Source organism: Macadamia integrifolia, chromosome 9 (assembly GCF_013358625.1).
Source record: "Macadamia integrifolia cultivar HAES 741 chromosome 9, SCU_Mint_v3, whole genome shotgun sequence".
In the NCBI taxonomy this organism is placed as follows: Eukaryota; Viridiplantae; Streptophyta; class Magnoliopsida; order Proteales; family Proteaceae; genus Macadamia; species Macadamia integrifolia.
The window spans coordinates 32,103,408-32,124,820 of NC_056565.1; the positions used below are offsets into that span (position 1 = coordinate 32,103,408).

General features: G+C 39.1%; 1 protein-coding gene across 1 annotated transcript; it reads right to left on the minus strand.

Annotated features, from left to right (window-relative positions):
- Positions 1-1,726: 1,726 nt before the first annotated feature.
- On the minus strand, positions 1,727-19,782 carry LOC122088278. Its single transcript, XM_042657479.1, has 3 exons — positions 19,532-19,782; positions 7,722-7,892; positions 1,727-2,328 (listed from the first exon to the last, which is right to left on the minus strand). Exons 1-3 carry the CDS (start codon positions 19,625-19,627, stop codon positions 2,245-2,247), a joined length of 351 nt encoding a protein of 116 aa, XP_042513413.1. The 5' UTR covers positions 19,628-19,782; the 3' UTR covers positions 1,727-2,244.
- Positions 19,783-21,413: the final 1,631 nt, after the last annotated feature.

Here is a 21,413-nt window from a genome sequence, read left to right on the forward strand (position 1 = left end):
AAGATTTTTTTTTTTCCTTTCCTTCAGGTTATCACATTTGAAAGAAAGGCAATTGTTTCGTGAAGTATGTGATTGAGTTTGATCTAAAACTTAAAATATGATGTCATCTATACATTGACTAGTCTATTCAATAGTTGGAATTGTCATGTCATCCTTCCATGTGCCAAAATTAGGTGGATCATCAAGGGAGATTTCCCTTATCGAGTCCATGGTATGGCATTTTGTCTCCCCCTGAGAATAGTTTCAAGGTTTTATTTAGAAGAGAAAAATGTTCCAACATGCACATACCAAAAACACATTTTGTGACACCATCACTTTTCAGTCGTATGAACTAATGATTTGACAAACTAAAATTTCATAGATTAAAGAACCCTTTTATAAGCCATTTAACCAAATTGGTGGCCTTTCTCAAACGTATGACCAGCAATGTGTAAGCTTTTATCCACGTCATTTCAACTATTCTAGTTTAGGTTATTTTGACCCATTTTGACTTGTCAAACTATCCTAGACCATCTATCGTCTATACTTTAGAGGTGTAAGTTGGGCCCTGTGAGCCAAACCCACCACGGCTCGCCCTGAGCCCAAAGAGAGTGTGGAACGGAATTTTTAACCATGAGGGCAGGCTAGGGTTAGATTTTCAAACCTGAGGCTAAGGTCTGGTCCAACTGCGCCGAGCTAAGTCAGGGTTGAGGCCTTGGACTGAGTCCAACCCTCATTTAGGTTACTAAGCTTGGCATGGGGAATAATTATATGCTTAAACATGTTTTGAGCATGTTTGCCAGGAGATAAATGGATATATATCTTTTTTTTTTTTTTTTTTTTTTTTCTTAATAGTTGGGTAAATTGACTTGAAATAAGGATAATTCTAACTATGAATTGGGATAAATCTTAAAAAGTATTCGGGTCAGCCAGACAATAAATGGCAAAACAAGATTAGGGTCAATCAAGGCCAACATGGCCCAGGCCAATCAGGGTAAACTTGGGCTGGGCTGAGCCCGATAGTGTAGGGCCTCTGTTGAAGTTTTTATGCATTTGAGTCGGGGCCAAGGCGGGCTTGGAGTAAGCTAAGGTCCAAGGTTGCAACCTTAATCTATAGCAACACATGGCAATAACAAATTGGCCTGAAATTTTAACCTCTTATTTTATGATTGGAGGGAAAGGTAGAAGTCTCTCTGAGCCTCAGACGTTTCCTACGCCCTCTCACAGGTATTTTTGTTATTTTTCTTCCCTGAAAACATGAATAAAAAAATACATTGTGAGATGGCTTAGGAAATGCCTTACCCTCAAACAACCCTTCACCTTTTTATTATGGACAAGTTTTCCACCAATTTGGACGTGTTGAAATGGACTTCAAGTTCAAGACTGCTGAAACCCGCTCCCTAAATAACAAGGCCAAAAAGATCCACATCTAATGGTCTACATAAGGAGAAGTCCCTACACCTTGATTTCCATGTGTGGCGCACCAGTTGGACAAATTAAACAATGGTCAAATGTCAAATTTGGATCCCTTCACAATTATATGACCCACCTTATACTTCCCCTCGTATTTTCAACAGCTAGTACAAAGGTTTGGTTTAGCCATCTAAGTGAGGGTGGTACCTGCTACTACTTGGGCTCCACCTGGCTACCATTGTGGACAATGCCAATGGTTTTCAGAAATGGTTCATTCTAGTGTGTGCACTAAATGCAATGCTCAGTTGCTAATATTTAAATGTATGTATCAACATTATCAGAAAAATTAACTCTCATTTATATGTTAACAATAATAAAACTACACAATAGCACCATCCAATAGATTTGATGATATTGTTGTTCTAAAGATGGGCTGCCTCTACCTTCAACTGCCGTTTCTGTATCCTCAACACTCCCAGTATTAGAACATGTATCACTAGTAGGGCAAACTCTAAACTGGAGAATGAATACATAATTCTTCAGTCTTCCCTTGGTTATGTCCACTGTTGCTGCATGATTATTCATGGTCCTCAGAAACATGGTATAGGTTTACAGATCAAATACAAGGAAAATTATGCTTCAGCCAACTACAACCTGTGATATCCACAATCACCATGCCACCATGATGTGGTAAAGACCCAACTAAAACCATAAACACCATGTTCCACCTCAAGCCCTCTTACTTACATTTTCAGGTGCTAGAGATCTTTTGACACTGTGACTGTTGCAAACAGGGTCCTGGGGTATAAAACTTTGAGAGGCAGAACTCAGGCAGCTGAATTAAACAAACCACTAATCTGAGTGAGCCTTTCTCTCTATGCTTGATTTGCTAAGTATGAAAACACCAAGAACAATAAGGGCAGCACCTGCAAACCACTAGAAGACAAAAAAACTACAATCAAAGATGCAACTATTAATCAATGTCTACAGCACCAGCAGTGCTTAATGCAAACCCATGACAGATTAATGGCTAAACATTAACCAAACTAATCACCAATTCTATTGAGGTTAGAGGGAATTACAGTAGTTGTAAGTTTGTAACAAACAATCATTTTCAGAGGTTCTTTATTTCTTCCATTGTCTTGAGAATGCAAGGACACTTGTGGTGGTTTCTAAACAACTAATATTTCTATAAGAACAGACAAGTCCGCTATTTCTGGGTTGAATATGAATGAAACATGACAAAGGCAACAGGAAGAAAGCTTGTTCACTTTCCCCTATCTATAACAGGATCTCTTTCTACCCTCTCTCCTAACACATCCGTCTGTAGGTTGTAATCTCCATATAGATTTCAATGAGAGGTTTGCTTTAATTTCATGCTTCGAATTTCTTGCTGTAATCTCCTATAGATTTTCTTAACTCAAATTGAATCTGGGGGTTTTTTACCGCAGCCTGCATCTTTTTTATTTTCTTTGGAGGGGAAAAAATTTATTGCATGTTTCAATAGCCCCTAGCCCCATGATAAAATTTTCTGAATCATAAGTTCTACTTGGAAAGTGTAAATATCAAGCCAGGGGGCTGCAGTGATCAAGTAAACCAGTCTAAGATAATACTGATTTGAGGTCTAATTGATTTTCTATGTTTAGCTCCACATTCATCAACTTGGTGAATCATGAATAGGGAAGAAAAAAGCAGGAGCTGTACAAGACATGTGTTGAGATATGTGAGTCATGAGTTGGGTGGTTTGTCCCAACCTTTCCAAGTTAGATTAGTTTGCTTTATTATTAGTTAGTTTCCCAATTAGAGTAGGTTTCTATTATCTAGTTGTCTTGCAGTACAAGGTAGTACTTATCTCATTTAGTGTAACTCTTTGGTTTATATATAATACAATGAAGGAGAAGCCATGAGACAATCGGCTGCCCTCTTCCTGGCAGTCTTACCCTCTTCTCTTATTCTCCCTCAATATCTCTCTCTCTTCTCTCTCTTCTATTACAGTTACTGGTTACCGATCCTGGTTTGTTACATGGTATCAGAGCTGTAACCAGTAGCTGTTTTGAGGAGTCGTTCCAAGGTCTCTTGCTACTGGTGGTTTGTTACATGGTATCTACTGCTGTTCTCATTGAAGAGTTCCCCCTGCTGTTGCTGCTATTGCCTTTTCTGAACTTCGATTTCCTGTTATCGTTGGAATTCTGCTATTGTTGATATCAATTTCTGGTTCTGCTTTAGCAACATCAAAGTGTTCTTCTACATAGAAATGTCCTGCACACCAAAAAAAAAAAAAAAAACTACTGATTTGCTACATTGAAGGGTGTCTGATTTCCCAATCTGCTACTGCTTGAGATGGGTTTTCTTCTATTGCTGAAAACCCTAAACTGATTGGTTCGACCTTATCGATTTGAAGGTTATTCAGCTGGTTCCTGTGTCTTCTAGTTTGTATCGATTGCAGCCTACACACGCATTATATTTGCTTCTGGTTTTATGAGTTTGAACCATTGGCTGTCCAGGTTTGAAGACAGTAGCTGGTTTCGCAAGGAAGTACTGGTTTCTGCCATCGAGATGGACTGGTTTCGTAAGGAATCCATCTCGAGATGGACTGGTTTCTCCCCTGGTTCCGTAAGGAAGAAGAATTTCTTCCATTTCTCTCTTACTTCTTGCGTGACTGTGTAACTTCCTAGACACTCACGATGTGCCTTTTGTGCTGCTGGTTACATATATGAATCACTTTCTTTATCTTGTGTTTTCACATATTTACCCCTCTTTCCCTTTTCTTTACTGTCTTTCCATCAACACCCCCATGTGTCGTCATTAATCTTTCCTTCCCCATGTTACCTAGTTTTTAAGGCAACAAATCTCCATTTTATTGTGTTTCCCATATTGCCCCCACTTTACGTCATTATACCCTCTTGTCTTTATTTTGTTTCCTCTTCCAAGTTTAACCCTTGTTAATTAATACTAATTCCCTTGCTGTCCCTTTGCCTCTTTAACTACCAAATTAGCCCCATGAAAAATTCTGGTTAATTACCAGATTGCTACTACATAATAATTGGGTTTCAGTGTTTTACCACCCTTGGGCAGACCCATAATTCGTTTCAATCCCAAGATTGCATGGATTAATTACATATTTGCCACTTGTGGGCAGATAACACTCAATTTTGGGTCTTGGACTCTTAAATCGCATCAATTTGGTGTGCTATGTTTTTTCTTAAAAGATGGGTACTTGCATAGAGTGATGCTCTAATTGCTATTAAGGGAGGATATTGGTTGCGGCTGCTCTTGATTGGCCATTTTATTTGATGTCCACCCGTCATGACATGGTGGTTGAAGATTCCTTGTTCCTATTTGCTATGCTGCGAGGAAGATTGGAAACTATTTTTATGCTCTTGATCATGAGATTATTTGTGCTTACTCATCCTCTGAGATGCTGCTTCTTGGACATTGTTTGTCCAAGTGGGGAGATTGGAGTTCTTATATTGTCTGCTTTATCTGCTCCTTGGTCTCGGCACCCTAATGCTGCTACTTGGTCATCAGCAACCTGATGCTGCAACTGAGTATTGGAGTTATTATGTACTCGATTGGAATTCTTATATTGTCTGCTTAATTTGCTACTTACCCCGGCAACCTGATGCCACTACTTGCTTTTCCAAGCAACCTAATGCTGCTAACATGGTTTGAGAACTCGAGCGAAACATGCGAAATTAACATGCTTTGCAGGTATCGACCCAAGTTGAAACAAAACCTTAGGGGATTTTAAAAAATAGCTATTTCGACCTGGTTTCGACAGGTTTCGATCAGGTTTCCCATGTTTTGGTATGGGAAATTTCGACCTTCTCTTGTGCATTTTTTCTCCCAAGTGTGGGAAACTTAGGGAAACAATGGAGATTTTCATTTTTGGACACTTATTTATGCCAAATATCATTGTTTCATTTACTTAAGATATTATTCATAAATAAGGAAATACCCCCTATTTGAATTTAATAAAAATAGTTTAAAAATAAAATTCCTAAAGGATAAAAAGTCAACCCCCAATCCAAGAACAAAAACTGGATTTTGGTTATAGGGGCGATTTTCAAATTTTAAATGCTGGGGTTTTCCTCAATTATGAAACTTTTATAAATCCTATAATGTTAAAACATTGCTAAAAACCAAAAGTCCGGTAAAATAATATTTTGTTTTGATATCCCTAAAATTATTTTCATTCAAGCAATTTTAACAGTAGTCGCACACATTAAAATAAGTTTGACCGGAGCATAACTATGTCATTACAACTCAGATTTAAGTAATCTTAGACTTGTTGGAAAGCTGGTTTTATGTTATACCTAATACAAAAAGTCTCATACAAAAATAAAAATCATTTGACTAGTCATACTTATTATAGAACAAGAGCATTTCTCTAAATGTTGATTCTTTATAACTTAATGTGACTTAATATTGATTTTTTATGATTTGATGTGGCTAAATGTTGATTTTAACGACTTGATGTGGTTCAATATTGATTTTTTATGATATAAGGTATATATAGCTTACTAAATAATGTTAGAAAAGATAATATGAGTGCCTTGAGGGTAGTGAGTCACTACTTGGATGGAACCGCCTAGACACTCTACTTGGAATTGAGTCACTACTTTCGAGTGTTGATTAATTGAGTCACTACTGTTCAGTGTTGATAGATAACTATTGATGATCTAATATTTTTATCTATTTTGGATCATTTGGATTATGTCTTATGTTTTGATGTAGATTGTAGATTATATATAGTCATTATGTCGTAAAGTTTCAGAATTTAAGCCAACAAGTCAGCGTAATGATTATCGAACCTTTGGTTCACCACACAAGTAAGACTTTGTGTTTTTTTTTATGAAACTAATGATATGGATGCGTTAGAAATGTTTAAAATAGGTTGTACACAAAAAATCAGATAAAAAAAACACTGTTTGGGGGTTGAAACCTAAGTTTCCACCATACCAGGAAAAATTCCTCAGTATCCTCGAAATTTCCCAGGTTTCCACAAAAATTTTGGTCTCCCCAGAGGTCGAAACCCGATACCGTGAACTTGGCTGCTACTTGGTCCCCAGCAACCTAATGTTACTTTGTCCCTAGCAACCTGATGCTATTACTTGGTAAACAACAACCTGTTTAGTATCCTATATTGCCTACTACTTACCTTAGCTACTACTTGCCTTCTTTTGAGAAGAGCCTATTCTCCTTTGCAGAGCTGACTACTACTTACTACCTTGCCTTCCTTGGGAAGAGCCTTTGATGCTATTGTTGCTTATACATATATATGATATTTTGTGGATTGCGGTTGGTGCTTTTAACCAACTGTTTTGTTTGTTGCTGATGGTTCCACACGATGGTTTTTATCTACTGATATTTCTATTGGCTTTATGATTATTGGTTGGAGTTCTCTCTCTATGCTCATTAGAGCCTACAACTGCTATTCAAGGCTAGTGTTGTGTTTGATGTTCTATTCTTGTTGGTCCAAGCTGGAGTTTTCCTTTGATATATGTGTACTCAAGCTTGAGGGGGAGTGTTGAGATATGTGAGTCACGAGTTGGGGGTTTGTCCCAACCTTTCCAAGTTAGACTAGGTTGCTTTATTATTAGTTAGTTTCCTAATTAGAGTATGTTTGTATTTTCTAGTTGTCTTGCTGTACAAGGTACTACTTACCTTATTTAGTGTAACTCTTTTGTTTATATATAATACAATGAAGGAGGAAGCCATAAGACAATCGGCTGCCCTCTTCTTGGCAGTCTTACCATCTTCTCTTCTTCTCCCTCAATCTCTCTCATCTCTCTTCTCTTTTTCTCCTATTACAGTTATTGGTTACAGATCCTGCTTTGTTACAACATGGACAACCAAAAGAGATAGTTGAATTACATTGTATCAATTTAAAATGAGATGTAAACTGCCGAGGGCATGTTCAAGAAGAATTAAGCTGCTATTACTTGGGAAACTATATACTGTCAGAGTTACTACGCCAGGCAACTTTTGGATGGGAAAAGAAATGGAGAAAGTATGTTTTGGAGGGAAACAAGTGCAGTAAGTTTTAATTATTTTTTATTTCAACAACCAAAAAAAAAAGCAAGAAAATATTAAACTTATCCAACAACAAAACAAAAATCATTGCACTGAAACTTCTCTACATCAAGCATTACTGAGGCTTTGGTTCAGGGAATCTTCGCCTGTGTAGGATGGGTACAATGTAACATTAACAACACCACCATCGCTGAAAATCAACAAAATTCTTCTTTCACTGCAAGACATTTTCATTTTTTTGGGTATGAATAATTAAGAACTGGATAGATTGCTAGCACTCTTTGTTATATTACCTGTGGAGATAATGATTCCTCAAAAAGTAGGAACCCTGCCAGACCTGAAGAGAGAAAGTTAGTGGCAAAGTTTGTGACTGTAGCTTGCAGAGATGACAGTGCTTTCAAGCTATTGATGTAGCATCCCCACATTATCACATTGAAGAATATGACCAGGCCATATTTGATAAGCTGAGAAAGAGAAGTTAAATTCACAGTTAGATGCCAAGAAAATGAGTAAACAAAGGTTCAAAGGTTTAATTTTATTATTTACCCAATGAAAAATCAATAAATATATACCCAATGATACAAGTTCTAAATAAGGTTCCAAGAGAAATGGTAACATGATAATGATGATAACAAGATTCAATCCCTACTTTGCCAAAGACAAAGGAAAACGATTCTTTGATTTTTTGGGGGGATTCTTAACCAAATTAACAGGATTTGTGCATGGTTGCTGCAAACAAATCCATGAATATTTCTGGTCATGGGGAATGGCAATTAGCATAATTAATGGAGAAGCAATAAGCCTCATTATTTTTCTTAGAATATAGGCCTCCTAATGATAAACCTATGGAGTCTATCTGATAGCATGAGTCCACACAACAAGAGTAAATTGTCGAGATGCAAGTAATCATCTTATAAAGTGAGGAGAGAAGTACACCAACTCTTATAATTGGAAACCAAATATACTAGCAAACTCCTACCATAACTGTAGTTACAAAAGAACCACACTAAGTTGCTTGTCCAAACTTTAGAAACTCCTCTTAAAAAAAAAAACTAATTAAGACGCAAAATTCTAAATATATGGACTGGAAGTTATAATATATAATATAATCCCCAACAAGAGATCGGTTTTGGAGATTACTGAAAATCTGTCAAATGAAAAAACAGACTCTCTTAGCCAGACAGCATATAAGAACCTATATTGTGATTCCAAAATAACAATTTGAAACCAGAGAATAAGAAAAGGGAATGCCTACACTTCTCTTGTCGCCCCCATGCAATTCAGCTCTAGCTGGCATTTTGGAATTGGATTTGTGAGCCCTTTTCACATTTTGATATGTTAATTGGAATGGTGACTTGTGTCTAATGGGACAAAGGCCACCTTCTTTGGTACTTGAAGACTACCCCAGGGAATAGCATTTTTTTTTTTTATGAATAGGGAATGGCACTTTATTCTCCCCTTCAAATTACATGAGGGCCAAGGCATATATTGATGCTGATTGGGCAGGTCCTCCAGATGATCGTCATTCCAGTACTAGCCACAATTCATTTGTTGGTGGCAATCTGGTTACATGGCGCAATAAAAATCAGTCAGTTTTGGCACTCCAGGCAATGACACATGGTATATGTGAGTTACTTTGGTTACATGATCTCCTTTAGGATCTGGTTATATCCGTTCAGTTGCCAATGTTGTTGTACAATGATAATAAATTAGCCATCAGCATTGCACATAGTCCAATCCAACACGACCGTACCAAACATGTGGAGATTGATAGACACTTCATCAAGTATAAGTTGGAGCAAGGCCTCATATGCATTCCTTTTGTGAGAAGTGAAAATCAGTTAGCAGATATTCTTACTAAGGGACTTAATAGTAAATCTGTTAATTTTATTTTGTGGAAGTTGGGCATGTGTGATATTCATGCACCAACTTGAGGGGGAGTAATAATGGATTATTCTGTTAATGGGTTTTAGGGGTATTATCCAAACGGACCCGTAAGCCCTTCAGGGTTTTACTTATTATTAATAAAGGGGCTTGTGTCAGTTTAAGGCACAAGTCACATCTCCCTATTTCTTCAGTATCACAAGTACCCAACTAGGAAACAATAGGATGAAACACTTTACTACTAAGGCCTTTAGTAAATATATCAACCAGTTGTTCATTAATGGAACAAAAGGCAAGCAGATAAGACCTGAATCCAACTTCTCTCAGATGAAGTGACGATCAATTTCCATATGTTTTGTCCGATTATGCTGGACTACGTTGTGAGCAATGCTGATGGCAAATTTGTTGTCACAGAAAAGCTTCATAGGGAGGGTAATGAGGACAGCCAAATCTATGATAAGACCCTGAAGCCATAAAAGCTCACAAATGCCATACCACGAAACTCGACTTCAGCATTCTACCCAGAAACAAGTTGCTTCTTACTCCTCCAAGTAACAAGGTTACCACCAACAAAGGTGCCATAACCTGTGGTAGACCTACAGTCATCAAGAGAACCTGCTCAATCAGCATCTGTGTAGGCCTCAACTCGAAGATGATTATGAGGAGAAAAAAGAATCCATGACCTGGAGCAGATTTCAGGTCAAGGAGAATACGCAACATTGCTTTCATATGTGAGGAGTAAGGATCATGCATATACTAGCTAACCAAACTGATGGCATATGCAATGTCAAGGTGAGTATGAGAGAGGTAAATCAATTGTTCGACCGATCTCTAATATTGTCCCTTATCCTTTGGATCGCCTTCCTTGCTAACTAGGTGAGTGTTACCATCAATTGAAGTATCGGCTGGCTTGTCACCCAACATACCAGTCTCAGAAAAAAGGTCATACTTTCGTTGAGACAAATAGATGCCACTAGATGATCTGGCAACTTCAATACCAATAAATTTAACAAAGCTGTCCTAGATCCTTTATTTCGAATTCCTTTCCCAGATATATTTTGAGGCAAGAAATTTCTTCCCAATCCTCTCTTGTGACGATAATATCATCTACATAGACGATCAAAAGGGTAATCTTTCATCCTGATCCTTTAATTAACAGCATATGGTCAGCTTCTCAGAGAGTAGCTTATCGAAACCATAGCTTTGTGGAAATGCCAAACCAACCACAAGGCGATTGCTTAAATCCCATACAATGCACGCTTCAGCTTGCACACCTTCCCTTGGGTTTTAGAGCTCGTAAACCCAGGAGGAATGTCCATATAAATCTCCTCAAGTTCTCCATGAAGGAACACATTCTTCACATCCAGCTGTTAAAGATCCCAGCCTATGTTGACTACACACAAACTAACACGGATGGTATTCATCTTAGCCGCTGGTGCAAATGTCTCCTGATAATCGATCTCATATGTCTGAGTGAAGCCCTTGGCAACAAGTTTTGTCTTATAGCGATTCATTGTACCATCTACTTTTGGCTTAACTGTGAAGACCCACTTACAACCAATCGTCTTCTTCTGTAAGGGAAGACGAACCAGATCCCACATGTCATTCTTCCATAGGGCCTGCATCTCCTCAACCATAGATGCCTACCAATGTGATATAGCAATAGCTTCTTGCTAAGTCTGGGGAATAGAAACAAAGGATAGTGAGGACACAAAACTATAGTAGGAGGGACAAAGTGACTCATAAGAAACATTTTTAGTACTAGGATGTAAAGTGTAGGACCTAGTACCTTTTGCAAACAGCAATAGGTAAATCAAGAGTAGGATCAACATCAAATGAGGGATTACCAGGGTCCAACGGAGTCGGATCAACATCTAGAGGCGGGAACTGTTGTGGTAGAGTAGGTGCATCTGCTGTCTGCGAATATAAACTCAATCTCTGATTGTGGTCGGACTAGACTCAGAGGGTCAGCCTCCCCCTGAATAACGTCGTTGAAACGGACGGTGGAGTAACAAGTTCAAGAGGCGGCACATCTTACGCTGTGGAAGAAGGCTCCCCTAAAGAGGTGGCATAGGGTAGTAGGCAGCAGTGTCACACACCATTCTCGCTAGAATACATGCGGTGTGACTAGGACGCTCAACCGTCCTATATCTCTACCGGGATCTCTAATAGCAATACCTTAACCGTCACAACCAACAAACGAAACCAAACTAAATAATTGCAGCGGAATAATATACAAAAGGCTACGGTGGGTTATCTGACACCTCACCCCCTGTTAACAAGGGATCATAACACAGCATAGTTATACCTAACCACAACATGTCTTTCATAATGATACAATTAGTATGGCCATACGGTACCGAAATTCTCATCAGCTATAGTGCATTCCATGTCCACACCTAGACTAGCATACATACAGTTAGGATGGCCAAACAGTATCAGAATTCCCATCAACCACACTGCATTCCATATCCAAGCCTGAACTAATGCACACTCAAATGCATGATGCAATCCACACTATGGTGATCACGGTACCAAAATTTTCCTCAGCCACACCGAATCCCACGCAGACACAACATTCAACAATATCAACATTTCATACAGTTCAATAGAGCATACATGTTATAAATATCATAAAATACATGCTTGCAATGGCCCTATATCACTTATATATATATAACACTTCAAAATAAGTTCAGACCACCACTCACCTAGTCTGTAGACTGGTGAGTTATATCCCCAAATATGAATGCCCGAATCAAATTCCACTAGGCCTCACCGGATGTGAATATCTCTATCCTAGTTGCAAGGGCAAACGAGCGTTAAAATGTGTCAAAAGGTGTCTAAGAGGGTCCCCTAGAAGGTCCATCAAAATCCCCAAAATTTCAAAAGTGCAGTTCAGTATGGTCCACCAGTAGGTGCCATCGGCAAGTGTCTATCCTACCAGTGAGATGGACAGAGGCCAATTAAGGTCTGTCCCACCAGTAGTGTCCACCAGTGGGTGTCTGTTTCAACTGGTGCTTGCTACCGGTGTTATGAATAGAGGTTGGTTTGGATCAACAGACCCACTGGTTGATAGGCACCGGTTGGTAGTGGACCTACCAGTGTTTATCTACCGGTAGCTACCCAAAACTGTTGTACACTTTTGGGGCCGCACCGTCTTAGATCCGCTTGTCGGGATTTGTTCCGTGGAGTTTGTAGAGGGTCTTCCCACCTTCTATTAAGTCCGTCTGATCGTGTTTCCATTGAGCCATTTGAGAGTTAGGTCAATTTTTCGACCTAAACCCTCATTTTGTGCAAAATGCTCCCAGAGCTCGGGTAGCCCTTTGAGCTCAGGAAATGCATAGGAGAGTGTAATTTACCTACTTCAGCCATAAAAAAGTTGCCAAGGTCGAGGTGTACCCCTCCAACCCGACAAAACCCCGATTTTCTACCTACCCCAAACCCAAAATGGAAGAGGAACGAGGTTGGGAAGGGGTTCCCTTACATTTGGAAGCAACCGACAACAATAGAGAGTGGCCGAAGGTCCTCTTCTCCTTCCTTCCTCTCTTCCCACTTCTCCTTCTTTTTCTACTTCCTTCTCTCCTCTATCGTGATTTTCAAGCTATGGTTTCTTAAGGCTCACCTTCTCCCTATTTGTACGCAAGGCTCATTGGGGTCTGTTAGCCTATATAGTGGGCTTTGGCCAAAATGGCTTAACTTAGTGTCAAGCCACTGCAACCACCACCTTAGGCTCACAATGTGTGTAAGAAGAAGGGGTAGGTCTATGTAGTGTTGGGGCAAGGGCGGAGTAGGCCACTACGCATGTAATAGGCCCCATGGGAAAATAATACATTTCACCACAGCAAGACCCACCAATTGATGTCCACTGGTAGGTCACTATCCAACCAGTGCTACCGGTGGACTATACATTGGTTGTACTTTGCTGGTTTTCAACCATTTTTGCCAACACCTAGGGGTTCCCTAGGGACTTGTGCATGGCCTTTTAGTGATGTCCCTACCGTGCAAGGGGGTCAAGTCGGGTGGCATGTGGTCATTTACCACCAAGGCTTGCGAGGTTTGAATCCCTTTCAGTTTTACCGGAAACCTTCGCATTGACATAAAGGGACATTCCTCCCTTCTGTGCAATAGATTGCTACAAGCCAGTAGGTAGCAGAGCTAACACTGCTGGGTGCATCACCCATTGACAAAAATTGAAATTTTACCAGATTAAGGCACGAGTGTAACAGGCAGACTTGTTAAAGACAACATCCATAGTCACAAACCAGTGCCAAGATGGAGAATGATAACAATGATAGCCCTTCTGGGTTGCAAAATATCCTAAGAAAATGCACCAAAGACCACGAAGATCAAACTTCCCATGGGGATGATGGTCACGAGCATAGCAAGCATAGCCGAAGACCTTTAGCAGGACTAAAAATGCAGCAGAATTTTGAAGAAGATCGGGAGGGCATTCGATTGATGAGAAAGGCAGCAGTAAGGACTACGTTACTCCAATACTGGGGAGGAACATGCATCTCAAACATTAGGGACCACGCCACCTCCAACAAATGTTGATTTTTCCTCTTAGCAATACCATCCTGAGCTAGAGTGATAACACAACATGTCTGATGTATGATCACATAAGCAGCAAAATAAGACTAAAAGGATCCCTCGAAGTATTCATGGCTATTATCATTTCGAAGAATATTAACAGTAGCATACTGAGTCTGCACCAGACAATGTAAGTGTTGAAAACATGTAAACACTTCCCCCTTGGAGCATAGCATATAAACCTAAGTGGTCCTAGAGTGGCAGTCAATAAAAGAGACAAACCATCGAAAACCAGTGACAGAAAAATGACTCAAAATTATAATGCTTGAAGAAAAAGAAAAAACTTAGCTAAAGTGCCCAAGGGTGGATGTCCCAACCGGCGATGCCACTGTACCTATTCAAAAGTTGGGCGGTGACGAAGATGTCTAAAGAGCCTGATTAGAGACTGAAGAGGATCCATCATCAAGCGATACACACCATTGTGCATCCTACCAGAGCCAATCATTGCTCTTGTCACCAAATCCTAAAAAACACAATGATCAGGAAAAAAACATGACTTCCAATTCAGATTGGAAGTAACACTACTAATGGACAGCAAGTTAGTGGGAAAAGGTAGGACATGCAAAAAAAAGAAAGGGACAAAGTAGGTGAACAGCATATGGAACCACTTCCAGAGATAGTGGAATGAGTTTCATTAGCAAGTCGGACCCTGCCATTACCTGAGCAGGTTATATTAAGAAAATAGTTGGAGAGAACCGACTATGTGATCTAATGCCCCAGAATCGATAATCCACAAGGAAGAAGAGACAGATGCACTATGTCCACAGAAAGGGGTACCTGATGCAGGATTAGCAGTAGCAACAACTGGGGCAAATGTAGTAGTGACAGGTTGAGCAGACCCAATTCGAGTTAGAAGACGTCGTGATGCAATTAGGCTTGGGAAATTTTGGAATTGACTTAGTAATTTGATTTGTTTCCTTTATTGTTAGTGTATGGTGTGGTCAAGTTAGTAGGAAGATTGAATTTTTATTTTAGTTGCCAATTTAGGTTAGTTTCCAATGTTATAGTTTTATTTTTCTTTATATACCCATATAACGAAGAAGATTTCAGATTTGAAGAATTGAATGAAAATTGAAGAATATTTTTGTGTTTGAAACCATGGCTGCCGATGCCTTCTTCCTCCTCTGAAATTTTCTAATCTCTTCTCTTCCATTCTCCTACTTCTTTATTTCTTCTTCTTCCTCTTTATTATTTCTGTTTTCTTCCCTTTTCCTGTTCTGGGCAACAATATCAGATCTTTAAGGAAGCTTCCCTAAAGCTTGGTCTCCCATCGATTGACCCTAGGATTTGGGTCAAAGGTAGCCTGTGCCTAGGCGACTCACCCTCTTTGAACCTCAGGTCATCACATCTCTTTTGTGGTGAGAAACCAGATCTGCAACTGGGCTGAAACCCTTACTTCCGCCGGTTTCAGATTCCATCAGATTCTTTATGCCATCAGGTTGTTGATCGATTCCAATAGGGGCTGAGAGTTGGTGCCTGAACCCAGGCTTGCTGCTCGATCAAACTCCTCAGCGACTAGATCTTTTCCCTTGAGGTTTGGAGTACCGCCTTGAGTTCCATCATGAGAAAGAAGAAGACAGGTCTTCTATTGTTTATGCATCTGATTTCTGGTTATTACAGATAAGCCCATCCAACCTTTAAGTCCTTTATTAAATACACCCCCTCTTTACCAAGTTTGCAGAATTACCCTTACTTCACTCTTTAATTCCTTATTGTCCCCAAGTAATTTGGCTCTACCTAAGGAACCTTATATTGTTTACATTATTTACAAGAATGCCACTACTTTGAAAGCTGGCTTAGTTATTAATTGTGGGCCCATAGGTGATACGATTCCAGCTTTTTGGGAACCCGGATCAGCATCACGTCGAAATGCAAGAAGCTCATTAGAGGACAAGGAGGCATGCTAGGAAAAATCAGATGCTTTGGTGTGATTGGCCTGATTAGCCTGACTGAAATTTACTTCAACCTTTACAAGAAGCATCAGTAGGGCGGTCATGGAGTTTCCAGCAATGCTCCTTAGTATGACGCTCCTTGCCACAACAGTTACACTTCACAGGGACTTTGGTAGAAAGACCATCAGATCATGTGGCATCACTGTGAGGCTGAGTGCCAGAAACAAGAGCAGATCTCTCTAGTTGAGTAGAGCTAGGTTGTGGTAACATAGTGGTACGACAACTGTCCCCCAACTGTAACATAGCATAAGATTGTCCCAATGTGGAAAAGGGAGCACAACTCAACACATGAGTATGGATCTGATCATACACAACATTCAGACCTGCCAATAAATCATACACTTGAATCTTGTCTTTTCTCTTCCTGAATTGGGTAACATCATCCGGAGTGTTAGGCATGAATTCCTCATAAAAATCCAACTCCTTCCACAAGCAATGTCACTCAGAGTACGACAGTGACAGAGTCAATTTTCTGTGTTTGAGCTTATAATCTTCTCGTGGAGTTTGAAGACATGTGCATCATTCCTAACCTAGGAATAAGTGTCCTGGGCAGCCTTCCATATCTTCGTAGTAGAGTCAAGAACTAGATAGCCATGAGCAATCTGTGGCTCCATAGAGTTGACGAGGAAGGCTATAACAAGAGAATTTTCACATTCCCATTTATCAATAGTCTTACCTGGTGTAGTAGGCCACTTTGTGTCTCCTGTAAGATACCATAAAGGCCACGGCATTTGATAGAGAGGAGGCATGAGCAAGACCACATCAAATAATTTGTACCATCAAGCTTGATAGCACACGCAAGGAAAGTAGGAAGGTTGCTAGAATCACCATCAATGGATGCAATTGAGATCTCTGACATATTGACCCACTTAAAGGGGTCCTAAAAGGATGAAGACAAGCCTAATCACCCAGCGCAGGTAGCAAGAGCACCAAAAAGCTAGGAAGAAAACCCTGAGATCCAAAAATTGACAAGGGTAAAACCCTAAAAAATCGACTTTGTATGGGAAGGTCTCCTAAGAAGGTGCCGAGCACAGGCCACAAATTAGGTAGGCAGCATCCAAAGAAGTCATCTTCAAAGTCAATCGGTGCAACAAACAACGAAGAACCCTGACATAAAAAATCCATCAGGGAAAAAAACCCAGAAAAATGGATAAAGCTAGGAACTAGTTGGGTCTTCTCAGATCACTGGTAAATTGAGATGGAATCTGAGAGCCCAAAAAAGGAAAGGAAGGGACTATAAAAGGCTCTCGGTGGTTTAAGGAGACACCACCAAGAGAGAGAACCAAGGCAAGGAGAAGAGAGAGAGAGAAGAGGGGAGAGAGAGAGAGAGAAAGAGAGAGAGAGGTGCTAGGAGGTGCTGATTGCTGAAATCGAGAAAGAAAAGAGGAAAGAAGCAAGATGGAGAGGTCTTAGGGTTCGGATCTAAGTTCCAATACCATGTTGATTTGAATGGTGTCTTGTGTCCAATGGGACACAGGCCATTTTTATTTATAATATGGAGAACAATCTAGAATAAATAAAAGACCAAAACACCCTATGAGACAATTCTACCCTTGTACCCATTTTACAACATGATATGCATCAAATAAATTATGATGCCAATGGTTAAACCTGTTTCAAAATAGCACCTAGTGAAGACTGGCATGTATTCTAGAGAATGGAGGTATGGGGGTCAATGCATGGCTAGCTTCCATAATGAGGAGCCAAACACTGCCGCAGACCAGATTTGCATTTTCCAATTTGTGGGGTTCATATGGGCACCGTTTTCTGTTTATCTTTATGTCATTGAGTAGGGTTTATTAAGTGGTATCGATGGTTGTAAGTGCTTTGTTATAGAATTAATAACCTAGGAGTTATTTTCAGTCAAAGCTGCATTTTTTCTATATTTGTAATTAGAGGTGTTAAATGAGGATAGCTAGCAATGTCAAGGTGGAGGAAGTTTCTAGTTTGGTAGTAAATAACTATCCAGGTAGTTAAATGATAATAACTAGTTACCAACTTACACAAGTAACTAGTTACTTGACCCTTAAGGGATTTGGCACATTATACATATACAGTTTTACTTTTGAATGAAATATATATAATGAACGAAATTTTCTTTAGCATGTGAGCTATTACCGTGTGAATTCATCGTGGTGGATATGGATTTCTCTACACGATACGCTGGAGCCTTTAGCAATAATGCAATATTAAGGTGGCTTACTTATGATTTTAAGAGTTAGATTTCTTGCCTCTAACTCCTTCACCCCTAGATGGATCACTAGGTGAATTATCTTTTTCTCTTCTATTTTCAATTTCCTAGTTCTGTTTCAGCAGTTTTCTTTTAAGCTCTATAACCACCCACTTTATACCATTTCTCTCCGCAAAATCTCATAAAAAAACACTCCATAGCTAACTTCTATAAACTCACATCTTCAGCTTTCACTAGCCATCAAAACCTAGCTTTAATTTCACCCTAAACTGTGAATGCCCTGTTGTTTACACTTTCTGTAGCCCAAAATGCTTCTTTCTCTTACTACCATCAAAATCGAGGGTTAGTTGAAGACAATTTTCATTGTTAGTTCTAACATTTCTCTTTATGCTAAATGTGATACGTAAGCCTTTTGCACTACTATGCAGATAAAGGAAATCTAAATACCCAGGGCCACAACCATACTGACCTAATTTGTTTGTCAATGGCACATATTGCAAAGCGGTTAAAAGCAGACTGTCACAAGTGGATTCACAATAATTTGAAAGGGATTTGGTATTGATTTATTAAATTTCTAGGTCAGACGAACAGAAGTAAAGATTGCTAGTAAATATTTTGACTGATTTAAATAAGGTTTATAAAAGAAATCAAATAACAAATAGATAGGAAACCTCTTACCACACCAAGTAAAACACTAATGCCCATACAAGCTTTATGACACCAAGAAATACTAAGACTCATATTACCACTATGCATTTCTTTACAATCTCAATTATTACGCAACACTCTTACACCACGCTTATTCTCATGTTGCATGAATCACAGGAAAAATGCAATGCATTGAGACAAACCCTAAAAGTTGGCCCCAATATACCATGTTCATCAGAGGGTTGTGAATTATGAATGTGAATCTGAATTTATAATAGACAAATAAAGTGGCATGAAAGAACAAGGGCCGTGTAGCCAAACCCAAGAAGTTGGCAAAACGTTATGTATACTATACTGATCAGGGCTTTTTTCTCCCCATTTTAAAACCCAGAAATTGTGAACATGAAAATTACTTTGAACATTACAAACCCTGCTGATCAGTGAAAGAACTCTGGCAGTCTCATGTGGAGAAGTCCTCTCAAGTCTCAACCCACTAGTTAGATAAGGTTAGCTTCTGCTTCAGATTGATTATACTCATTCCGAGACAGAAAACCTAGATTATATAATTTAATCTCATAGCTTGGCAAGAAAGTAACTCATCAAAATAAGAAAACATCAATACAGTAACAAATGTGGAACACCATTTTATTTTAAACAAACAAAACAATTCAGAAAATGGGGGGAAAAAAGAAATATTACTGGAAAACAATATCATAATTGTTGCCTCAAAGAGCCATCCAAACGACAGACCCACACAGAACGAACTATATCTTGCCAATGCGAGATGAATCTGGAAACATTGATCGATTGATCAGTTCATATATCGAAAAAGTACCTGAGAAAAGAATAGCTTTGTAACAATGGCAGCTAGGGCTGCGTTAAATCCGGCTAAAATCGCCCAAGCATAGCCTTTTCGGTGGTTACCCTCCATTGAAGTGAAACAAAGCACGACCCAGTTTCAATTATGCCTAAAACTATTCTACGCTTTCCAAGAACTAGAGTTTGGAAGGACGAGTTTGTACAAAATAAAATAAAAAATCCAGTAAATGGAGGATCTAAAACCCAGATTTGACAAGATTTTCTATAACTGTGAACTGTTTGTTTGCCAGAGAAAAGGTGTGAAAAAGGTAGTGTTGTGGACCCCACGTGTAGAGGGATTCAACAACATGAAAGGGAAGCAAGAGAACTGACGGATTTGGGTTGCCGGCCCAAGCTAGCTTAGCACAGCAATTCACCACCATGATCTTCACTTAAATTGTAAATGCACAGATGGGGAATCAAACCTGAGATCGTACGTCTAATCCACACAATGCTCAGTTCGCCCTAACCATCTGGACAACCCACGGGTGAGTACAGAATAAATAACACACACAATGCGTACGACAAGGTTCAATCCCTAACCTCCTCCCCTAGGTGCTAGCTCCACAAGCCGAAGCTACCACCACTAGGCTATCCTAATGTTCATCCCATCTCCCTATTTCATCTTTTAAGCATATACTAATGTATTTTTTTTTTAATTCTAATACTATTTTTAGCAATAAACTTAACTTTTTTCGTCTACTTTTATGATAATTTATTACTGTATCTGGACTCAAAGAAATCAAGTTATCTTTAATTCCGAAAAACTAAATCCGAATGTCATTCTTAAAAATATTATTTTCTGGATGACTAACGTTTTGGTTGAAAAAAGAGATCAACAACTGGTATGCAATTTTACAACACCATCTTCTTCTTCACTCCCCTATCAGCATATAAGACTTGTTGTTACAAGCTTTGCTGATAGAACTGAAATAACCTAGAGAGGGTGAATAGGGTATATTATTAGAAATTTAATCTTTTTTCAAAATAATAACCCTGAGTGTGATTGTGAATTAAAAATAATGCGGAATAGATAAGATAAACACAATCACACACACACACAAGATTTATAGTGGTTCGACTCAATCTGAGTCTAGTCCACTCCCTACAAGAATCCTCTTGTAAGGTATTCCACTAGTTCTCCCTTTCAGTATGATAGATATGGAAGAAAACCTTTACAATTTTTTTGTGGATAAGAGTATCCTTACAAATCCCCTTTATAGGCAGAGGGGCACCTTTACAATCTCCTTTGCAGGTAAAGATGCACTTTACTCTTTTTAGGATAAGAGAATCCTTACAATCCTAAGTACAATCTAGAATTGTAAAAACAACAAAATAGAGAAAAATAGAATAAGAGGAATACCTATGGTGTGGTGCAAATGATGAAAATAAGAAATGAATGATGCACATTTTATGAAGTCTTCTCTGTAGCCTTGACTTACATAGAAGAATGCAAAAGACTTGATTGGGACTTGAGCTCTTTTTTGAGATTTGGAAAACCGAACCACTCAAGTAGGATAGAATAGCTTTTTGACTCTTGTATGCTCACTATATTGCTCTTAATGCTCATAATTTATTTGTATTTAATTAAGAGCAACTTAGGTATTTATAGGTGAACTTAGGAGAGTATTTTAGGTAGCAAATCAGGCTCTAACGGTCATATTCTGGGTCCATCGGTTGACAGCCATCGGTAGATGGTCGACCAAAAAGAGCCATTACAGCAAAATATACTCGTTGGAGCACTTCCAGTCAGTCACCGTTTGACAAGACTTTCCATCGGTCTATTGGATATGGTCTCGGATAGTTCTGGTCAGCCGGGGCTTCCAGCCGGTCGACTGCCAACATGACAGACTCTATTT